The sequence below is a fragment of the Salvia hispanica genome, chromosome 3, assembly GCF_023119035.1.
Source record: "Salvia hispanica cultivar TCC Black 2014 chromosome 3, UniMelb_Shisp_WGS_1.0, whole genome shotgun sequence".
In the NCBI taxonomy this organism is placed as follows: Eukaryota; Viridiplantae; Streptophyta; class Magnoliopsida; order Lamiales; family Lamiaceae; genus Salvia; species Salvia hispanica.
In genome coordinates, this window is record NC_062967.1 from 49,032,091 (window position 1) to 49,042,635 (window position 10,545).

General features: G+C 37.7%; 1 protein-coding gene across 2 annotated transcripts; it reads left to right on the top strand.

The window, feature by feature from the left end:
* Positions 1-286: 286 nt before the first annotated feature.
* On the top strand, positions 287-4,970 carry LOC125214783 (UDP-N-acetylmuramoyl-L-alanyl-D-glutamate--2,6-diaminopimelate ligase MurE homolog, chloroplastic). 2 transcript variants are annotated; one of them, XM_048115939.1, is made up of 7 exons: positions 287-1,423; positions 1,499-2,158; positions 2,772-2,888; positions 3,293-3,468; positions 4,068-4,213; positions 4,361-4,544; positions 4,695-4,970. In XM_048115939.1, the coding sequence occupies exons 1-6, from the start codon at positions 346-348 to the stop codon at positions 4,377-4,379; spliced, it is 2,196 nt and encodes a 731-aa protein (XP_047971896.1). In that variant the 5' UTR covers positions 287-345; the 3' UTR covers positions 4,380-4,544; positions 4,695-4,970. The 2 variants fall into 2 exon arrangements, with proteins under 2 accessions (XP_047971896.1, XP_047971895.1); XM_048115938.1 differs by having other exon boundaries at positions 287-2,158.
* The last annotated feature ends 5,575 nt before the right edge of the window (positions 4,971-10,545 follow it).

A 10,545-nucleotide genomic window follows, 5' to 3' on the forward strand; every position in this document is an offset into this window, starting at 1 on the left:
TTGGGAAAGTTGAATAGAAAAAAGAAACAAAAGTGATCTTGTATTCTCCATTTTAAAATGTTCATTAGACCACCAAATGTCAAAACCGTCTTTAACTTTTTAAAATAAATATTTTAACGACATAAATTCTCTGGAATTAAAAGGTTTGAGGTGACGTAAACACTAATAAAAAAAAAGGTTTTAAAGTTTATAAACACTAATTACATATAATTAATTTACAAATTTACTTATTTTGAAATAAACCTAATCTAAAATTTCAACTCCTTTCTAAAACCCTTATCCGTTTGTATTACCAAAGCTAAACCCTTTCTCTCTCACTCTCTCTACAGAGGAGCAATTGCAAACATGCCCTTATCTTTCCTCTCGCTTCCGCCATTCCCTCCACCGCCACTTCTCTCTTACTCCTCTAAGCTCAGACCCACCGCATTCAAGCCGCCCCTTCTCTCCATCTCCGCCCTCGGCCCCGACGGCAAATTCTACCCAACCCCTTCCGATGAGGACCCTCCCGAAGCCCCCGAAGACTCCATGCACGGCGTCAACAAATTCCAGCAAATCCAGCGCCAGGCCGCCCGCGCCCGCAAGCTCCAGGAGGAGCAGTACAAGAAGGACCAGCCTACATTCCTCAAGGCGCTCGAGGAAACCGACGACATTCCCGATTCAGTCATCGATGCCGACACTGGAGATGATCCCTTCGGCGAAGTTGACAAGGCGATTGCTTTGAAACGCCGCGAATTTATCAAGCAGGGGTTAATTAAGCCGAGCTCGAAGAAGAAGCCCGAGCCGGAAGCTGAAATTGAGGTTGCGGATGAATTGGAGCCTGAAGAGGTTGTCGATTTGGAGGAAATTGAGGAGCTGCACGGGCTGACTGAGACCTCAGGCGATGAGAGCGACGAAGGGATTGTGGACAAGTCTGATCTCGAGGTCAGTGAAGCTGAATTATCGAGCTCCTTCGATTTCGATTTTGATGAATTTGGGAAAACTAAACCTAGAATTGTGGATCCTAAGTTTAAGATGAGTTTAGCTGAGCTGTTAGATGAGAGTAAAGTGGTTCCTATTTCGGTTTATGGGAACCTAGAGGTGGAAATCACTGGGATTTCGCATGATTCACGTGTCGTTGAGAGTGGTGATTTGTTTGTGTGCTGTGTGGGTACGAAGACTGATGGGCATTTGTATTTATCGGAGGCAGATAAGAGAGGCGCTGTTGCTGTTGTCGCGAGTAAAGAGATAGATATAGAGGGTACATTGGGGTGTAAGGCCCTGGTACTTGTAGAGGACACCAATGTTGTTCTTGCTGCGTTGGCAGCTTCATTTTTTAGGCATCCGTCTAGGAGCATGTCGGTCATTGGTGTCACGGGGACAAATGGTAAGACAACAACTTCTCATTTGATAAAGTCGATGTATGAGGCAATGGGGTTGAGGACAGGTATGTTGAGCACGGTAGGGTATTACATTCACGGGGATACCAAGCTGGAGTCGAGTATGACCACTCCCGATGCAGTTTTGGTGCAGAAGTTGGTGGCCAAGATGGTGCATAATGGTACTGAGGCATTGGTGATGGAGGCCTCTTCTCACGGGCTGGCATTAGGGAGGTGTGATGAGATTGACTTTGATATTGCGGTTTTCACAAATTTGACTAGGGATCATTTAGACTTTCACGGGACGGAGGAGGAATATAGGGAAGCTAAGGTTAAGCTTTTCCAGAGGATGGTAGACCCATCACGCCACCGGAAGATTGTGAACATTGATGACCCAAATGCAATGTTTTTTGTTGCACAGGGTAATCCTGATGTACCCGTTGTGACCTATGCAATGGAAAATAAGAACGCAGATGTGCATCCTTTGAAATTTGAGTTATCTTTGTTTGAGACTCAGGTTTTAGTTAATACACCTCAAGGTATATTGGAGATCTCATCGGGGCTGCTTGGGAGGCATAATATATACAACATTCTTGCAGCTGTAGCCGTTGGAATTGCAGTTGGGGCACCTTTGGTGGACATTGTCAGAGGAATTGAAGAGGTCGATGCAGTGCCAGGCAGGTGTGAGTTGATAGATGAGGAACAGGCTTTTGGGGTTATTGTGGACTATGCCCATACTCCAGATGCATTATCGAGGCTCCTTGATTACGTGAGAGAGCTTAACCCTAGGAGGATTATAACTGGTACTTCACTCTCTGCATTGATGTGCAAAAGCATCCAGTTTTATGTTTTCTGCTTATATTGTTTGTTAGCCATTGTGCTATCTACTCATCCTCACTTCCCCTTTCACTCCCATTTTATCCTCTTTCTATATGGTACCTTTAGAATGCGTGTACGAGTGAATACGAATTTTGAATGCGCTTTGTTGACTCTGTTTCTTATCATCTTAGCGAATGCTGAAACATGATCCTTTTGGAAAGTCGGATATATTCCCTGGTTATTCTTTTAAGCTCTACCACTTGGCTAGACGATTTAAGAAAATTAAAAATACTGCATAGCATGTAGAGGACTAGTAAACTTGACAGTACTGAGAAAATAGATGAGACTCATGAAAGCTTATAGGTATTAGAAAGTTTGAATCGTGTTCTTGTTTTTCTGATCTTTATCTGTTATCTTTTGCTCTCCTACTTGTGAAATAAAAAGCATGTTCTTGTTTGTGGAACTTATTTGAATATTCTTTAAAGAATTGCTTATAAGAAACAAGTTTAGGATGGGAAGATTTATCATGACTCTTTTGTGGTTTCTGTTGGGATTGTATCTCTACTTTTGACCCATCTCTTCTTCTGTTTCTTAAAGTGTGTGGGTGTGCTGGTGAAAGTGACAGAGGGAAGAGGCCAATGATGACAAAGATAGCCACAGAAAAAAGTGATATTACTATCTTGACATCAGACAATCCAAAAAATGAAGATCCTTGTAAGTAAATACCTTTGCTACTGTTTCTGAGTCATTACGACACACTTCACTATCATTCAAGCCTTTTCTTTTGTTTCTTGATAAGTTTCCCCTGACTTGCTCTTCAATATATAGCATATTTCAGATGAGGAAAGAATCATCTGGATCGTGCCAAAAAAATTTAGCTTCTGTAATCTAAAATACTACACAATTGCATAAGAGAGCCAACGTCTGTTCGAATATGCCCAGATTTATATGTAGGATGAATTATATTGTACATATGCTCAGGGGTTTAGATGCTTAAATTTGCTGTATTACTTGTTTCTACACTTTTAAGAGTGTTTTCGATATTTTTTGTTTTGCCATCTACCCATTCTCTTACCAATCTTTTGTTTCTTGAATCTTGATATTAATATTTTTACCAGTGGACATCTTGGATGATATGCTGGCTGGAGTAGGTTGGACCATGCAAGATTACTTGAAACATGGAGAGAATGATTACTATCCGCCTCTTCCTAATGGACATAGACTATTTTTACATGATATTAGACGGGTAGCTGTACGATGTGCTGTAGCCATGGGCGAGGAAGGTGACATGGTTGTAAGTTCTCAGACTCTATGTTGCTTGGTTTCGCTTGCATTTCGGCCCAAATTTGGGATGAGAAACCAATTTCTGAAACAACTATTTTGATAATTGAGATTACATAAACAAGGAAGCTACTTAGTCATCCCACTTACCTTGTCCAAGCAAAAGGAACATGTTATTTGAGAAAATATAGTATGATCTATTCACAACTGAGATTGTATCTCCAATTTTTCTGCAAAATGCATTGTGTGGAATGTGGGGTTAAAAAGTCCGGTACTTGAAGGATGAACTCTTGACAACTGTAGCATTACATACCACGTACATTTGGTGAACCATGCTTTTTTACTTCTTGACAAGTAAATGTTTATAGGAGATTATTAAGATTTAAGTTATGCCATAACATAGCTACCGTTGCATCTGAAATAGGTGTTATTCGGCCTTAGGGCAGCAAAATGACATGCGTGAATGAAGGGTATTTGTCTTGGTATTAAGATGCATGAATGAAATATGCCTTTTTGTCTGCTTATCTCTATACGTTGAACTCTTGGCATGAGGAAAGCTCCTTTGCAACCATTTGACGTTAATATTTACTCATCTAGCTCTGCATGTGACAGGTGGTGGCTGGTAAAGGCCACGAAACATATCAAATAGAAGGTGAAAAGAAGGAGTTCTTTGATGATCGGGAGGAATGCCGAGAAGCATTACAGTATGTAGATGAGCTTCACCAAGCTGGAATCGATACGAGTGAATTTCCATGGAGGTACTTTTTCCAGTAAAATACCGTATAGTATCTATGAATTTCAGTTTTCTGGTTCAATTACTTTACGCCTAATTGTTTAGTCGATAAATTGTGTGTGCACAAAAGAGGAAGATATGAATTAAGCTATATATTTGTATTCTGCTACAGGTTGCCAGAGAGTCATTAGTGTATTCCAATGAACAGAAAATGATCGAGGCTACTAGCTCAAGGGAAAAAAGGCCATTTTATAAGCATCAGCCGATTATAACGCACCTGATCTTGATGAGTCACATATTTCAAAAGTCTGAGCATGCAATCAAAGACACAACAGTTTCACTCGAACAAGCAGATGGTATGTACCTGATCTTGTCCCCCTTGATGTAATTTATCAGGCTATGCTCTGTTCAAGATGTGATTAGTCGTTTAAAGGCTTCAGTCTATAAATGATCTCCTCTGTTCCAAGAGAAATTCTGGGCTGATTTTCATCTTCTTGCATAACTAGGTTGAGTGGTTACTTCGACAACATCCACTCTCGTTCTTTGGCAAACTGAGAAGCTCCAATTTTCACAAGGAAGTATATTAATGTAAAGTAATTGTTACTGCCCATATTACTACTGTAGTCTATATCCCATATATCTATATCATTATCCCACTCAAATGTTGAGGTGGATTATTAGCATATGTTTGAGACTAAATTGAAGAACTAAAGCGGTAGTCTTGTTGTGCCATGTTGTTTTAACTTTTGTGGCTAATCTATCTTGCAACTCTGGTTTTTCTACTCTTTATATCAGCCAGCCACCATGTTCTTTTTTCCTTACTTTTTAGAGTGAACTACAAAAATAGTCCTTGAACTATGAGTTTATCTTGCCAATAGTTTCTGGATTTTAAATATAGAGTGAACTTAAAAAATGGTCCATGGACTATGGGTTTATCTCGAAAATGGTCCCTGAACTTTAAAAATATCACCAGTAGTATAATATTAGACTGAAAAAGTTCAAAAATATGAAAAGACAAAATTGCCCAGCAACTCAAAAGGGCATTTTCGGGTGAAAAAATGTCAAAAGATATTTCGTTAAAAAATTACAGTAGATATTTTTAAAGTTTTTGTTTATATTTTTCATTTTTACATTTCAATCTTATTTCGTTTATCCTTTCTTCAGTTCCATTTGTTTAAAATTGAACAAATACATAAAATTAACTATGATTATTCAAAAATGTTTAAAATACATTCACTGCACCAAACACAAATTTAGATCAATTTATAGGCTATAAATGGCTCATAAAGCGTTTCAAAATGTTATATCGTGTGAGACGAGCTTTGAGGGATATGTTTTTCTCTAATAAAGTTCACGTTTACTGAGGTTAATGCTTGAAATCAAAGATTTTGGTCTTAGGTTCGAGTCCATCGTGGCGCTGCTTTTTATCATCGAAATTGAAAAAGAAACCCTTAATACTCTCTCTGTTCCAAGGTAGTTAAGCATTTCTTTTGGGCATGAGATTTATGAAATTGATGTGTTATAGTTAAAATGGAAATAATAAGTAAGAAAGAGAATAAAGTAAGTGAGAGGAAGGATAGAGTTGAACATGAAAGAATTGCACAGGATTTTACCTTAACATATTAAATTTTTTTATAAGTTGAACATGAAAGAATACATGTTAGAAGTGAATTGCGATTTTCACGCCATGTAATTTTACGCTGTATTGTAAGTAGGAAAATGAGATTTTACGTTGTATATGTGGTGTACAATTGATTACTTTAGTGTGGATGATGAGAACAACGACAACAAATAAAATGTCAAAAAGGACGACATTAGAGTCATAACACATGTTCAAACCCACGAGTTTCATTTCCTAGATCCGCCACTGGTGGCAACTTAATCGGTAATATACCCTGCAAGTTTCAATAATTCATATTTATTCATGAAAGTACCAATTAACAAACACGATTTTTGTAGTTAATGAATTACTCAAGCCACTTGTTGTGTGTAATGTCAAATTAGACTTCTATTAGAGGATTGTGGAAAAAGGTACGATTGAAAGTGAACTGAGAAAAAGAGAGCAAGGTTGTGATTTAGTTTGAAACCAATAAAAATTTACCACATATTCTTTGAAACCAACAAAATTTTCACCGGTATGAAAAATGTCATATCTGGTAAAAACTACCACTACGAATATGACATTGCTGATACAAGTGAACATTTCTATTGATTTCAAAGTACATAGTAGTGGTAGTTTTCACCGGATATGTTGATCCACTATTTATTCGGCTAATGTCTAATGGTTGGGCCATTAGCCTATTGGAATTGGGATTTTTTATTCTGAAAATTAATTAATTTTTATTTTTACATTGAAATTTTGATTTAGTTGTTCTGTTTATAATTATAATTCAAGAAAACTATATTAAAAATTTAATCACAAGTATTCAGAAAGATTATGTATCTTCTTAAGGCCTGATATACATGGATTCAATAAAACGGCACCAACGATTATGTCTTTATTAAGAGCAGTAAGTAAAGCTCTCCTCGTTAGCATAAATAATCTTGTGGCTATCTAGTTTGAATCTTAGGGCTGACAATTTTTGATTCGACACGAATCCGCACGAAATTAACCCGACATGAATACACACGTTTAGGATTTGAGTCCTTATAGGGTCGACCCAATAAGAACCCGAAAATTTTGGGTAGGGTTGGGTTATCCGTTAAGAAAAAAAATAATTATTTTGATTATTTTTATTAATTAAAATAATACATTATTTAATTTTAATTAATTAAAAAATTATTATAATTTTAATTTTATTAGTAAAAATATGATTAATTCTATTATTAATTATTTTTTATGATAAAAAATATTACTGCATACTTAAATTTTATTAAAAAATAATTATTTTAACTTTTATTAGTTAGATTTAATTTTAATATACTTTAATTTTATTATTTGAATTTAAAAATTATTTAAATGAATTATTTTAATTTTGTACTCCCTCCGTCCCTTTAGGAGTCCCAATTCAGTTCGACACAAGTTTTAAGAAATGTAAAGGAAAGTTGATGAAAAAAGATAGTGGAATGTGGGTCCTACTTTTTTATATTAGTTTTATAATAAAATGTGAGTGAAAAAAAGTTAGTGGAATGTGGGGCCTAATAACATTTATGGAATACTTCAACCGGGACTCCTAAAGTGGGACACCCAAAAATGGTAAACCGAGACTCCTAAAGTGAGACGGAGGGAGTAATATCTTATTTTATCGTGTAGAATCAAATTTTAATTATATAATATCATATGTTGGTCGTTATCTTATGGCGTTTATATTGTGTAGTAACTTACTATCATTAAAAGATGACCAATATTTTTTTGGATGACACAAAATCCGCACGAATCCAACACGACCGATATTTTTTTGGATGACACGAAATCCGCACGAATCTGTTTGGGTTGAACACGATAAGAATATGATGATTTCGGGTTGGGTTGGGACCCGATAAGGGTCGATCGATATTGGGTTGACCCGATAGCGACCCAATCCGCACGATTTGTCAGCGCTAAGTTTGACCACATTCCATTAACTCGGGTCCCCTAGACTGTTAAACACCGGAGGATTCTATTTTAGGAAGAGCTCCTCCACGCGTCGCTCCTATGGGGGTGGAGGCGGCGTAGGAGGTGGGGGAGGAGGCATTCCTTCCCTTACTTCATTTCCTAATGGTGCATTATCTGGTATCCCTTCATATTGCCTTGGTCGTCCGACACGTCGTCGTGGTGGCATTCTGATTAAAGGACATAAGAGTTAACAAAAAGGATTTATACTTGTCATCATGCTATCATCGTATTAGTTTGGATTTTTTTTCTAATGCATCACTTTTGTACGTATGGAATAAGAAATAAAAGTAGAGAATAACATAGATGAAAATTGTAATACCCGCACCTTTATTTTCCTTTCGTTATGTTAATGTCGAACTAGAGATGTATCGTTCTCTTGTTTCGTGAAAATAAATGGAACTCGAGCCTTTGATGAAACTTAATATTGTTAGTTGCAAAGTAAAGGTTAAAGAAATAATCGAACGAACTAAACAAACTAATATACGTTACGGAATAAAAAGAATGCTACAAGGATACGAGGTTTTCCCCGAATGAAGGTGTTGCATACATCTCGAATAATACCTTAATTTTACATGATCATCTTACATGAATAGAAGTAAAAAAAAAATATAGGAAACTAAAATATTTTCTTTTGCTACACTTTGGGCCTCTTTCTCCCGAGCCCAAGTCGCACCCCCCACTGCGGCGTGTATCCGATCAGCCCGTCGGGCCCAGGGCAGCAAATTAAGGGACTACCACTAGAGGAAAGAAACAACATCTCTTTAATTATGGAGGACCAAAGACTCACCAAAGATAGCAAGTCAAACTCTGAAATCTCCACTTCTCATAGCAGCACCTGCATTGTGCCTATGCAGCTGCCACAACAAACAAATTTCAATTATTAACCAAGTACTAGGTACTCAAATAGAGCCAAATTTCAGTTATAACCTTGCTGCAGAATCATAATAAAGAGGATATGCTGCAAGGTGAGAATAAAGTAGTATAACAGCTCCATTTAAAGCCTCACAAGTACACCAACTTTGCCTATAAAGACCCCTGCATATGCATCAAATTTGCCCTCCCACACACTTCGAAAATTCAGCAAATTTTAGTGAGAGTTGAGAACAAGTAACAACAAGAGAGTTCATCCTCCCTTCTTCACAGCCTCTGAGCAGGTAACACATTCTCTCCATCCCAAGTCTAAATATCTTTTTGTTCATGTCATCATGAACAAAAAAACTATGTTTCTTGAAACTATGTTTCTTGAAAGTTTCTAAGGGAAAAATATTCTTAGTCATGCAAAAAAAAAACTATGCTACCTTTTTGAGGAAAATGTATCTTTCACGAAACTTTATGAGTTGCATTTGGACATTAAGTGAAATGTGTTATGCATGATCAACTATGTGATCTTTGAACTTATGGTGATGATATTAATAATTTGTATCTAGGACTATGCATGCGAATCTAGAGCGCCTAAGAAAGTATATTAGGCTAGAATACGTATGAACAAGTAGTTGTGAATGACAACTCCTTTACCGCTTTCAAAAGCGATGAAATCAATGGGAACATGCAAATTAGGGCGAACCCCTAATTTTTAACGAAATATGGAATAATAAATGCGAACTATGACCTACTATATTACGACCTCTATGTTTCAACGAGAACACGTCCATCTTTTTTGGGACACGCGTGTTACTCAAAACGAATATTTATATGTTCTACTTTCCACTTGGAAACCCCACTGATCTCTTGATACGACGGCTAGTACTATATCTTCCACATTATGTATATTACTTTTACACCTTATATTCTCTCATTTCGAGATATTGAGAGCCTATCATTTCATGCAGATGGCACGCCAGCGCTATACCCACCGTAGGCCACTCTGTGTTGATGCAGATCCCGAGGCAGTCGTTCGCTACTTCCGGACCTACCGCCGCTGCCATGGGCATACACTGGCGGAGTTTGTGGCCCACTATGCGAAGTTGTGGGATGAGGCCAACCGATATGGAGTGAAGGCCTATGAGGGCATTATGAGACTTGTTGACTTGTTCCCCGAGGAGTGGCGGAGTTGGATGGTGGCCACCGCCAAGTTGTACACTTCGTCTCAGCCTCCCACTTACGAGTCTGTTGGGGATATGCCCGGATTCCTGAGCGCGGTCTCATCGGGGTGTTTCCATTTCGGCGATGGGCCCCCACCAGACACGCAGGCACCCGAGAGTGAGAGCAAGAAATATTTTCGGAAATGGAGTGCATGATCATCTTTGACCTAATAGACGCTCGGTTTTGGGTTTCATTCGCTTTAATTTTATGCAACAGTTGTTCGAGAACTTTAAGTGAGATTAGGAACTTCTTTCTTTTCATGCAGTTATTTGTTGGGCATTAGGAACTTTGAGTGAGATTAAGGCATGAACTCATCATATTCAACATGCACGTTTAGAAAAGACATGCAAGAGACTAGGTATGGCGACCATGTGTGGATTAATAGTGACTCTGACTCAGACGACGATTCTATGGAGGGTTTAGATCCACGGATTTTAGGGTTTCTGTAATACATAGGGTTATTTTCGTGTTTTTTTTTCGAACCATTTTGTAGACTATCTTTTATGTTCCTCCATATGTACTAGATATTAAGTTTTCCAGATTATGCGAAAGCTCTTGTGTGTGCTCTAAGAGAAGCTGAACACAAAGACGTAGAGTTGCATAAGAACATTATTGGCATTATCAAGAGAATATGCCATTTTGATAGCATAAAGATTGACATGTGTATTGAAACACAAATA

Excerpts from the sequence above, each read along its gene's own strand:
- LOC125214783 (XM_048115938.1), top strand. The coding sequence starts at position 346 with ATGCCCTTATCTTTCCTCTCGCTTCCGCCATTCCCTCCACCGCCACTT. Across the intron at positions 2,159-2,771 it reads CCCTAGGAGGATTATAACTG|TGTGTGGGTGTGCTGGTGAA; the intron begins GTACTTCACTCT and ends TGTTTCTTAAAG. Across the intron at positions 3,469-4,067 it reads GCGAGGAAGGTGACATGGTT|GTGGTGGCTGGTAAAGGCCA; the intron begins GTAAGTTCTCAG and ends TGCATGTGACAG.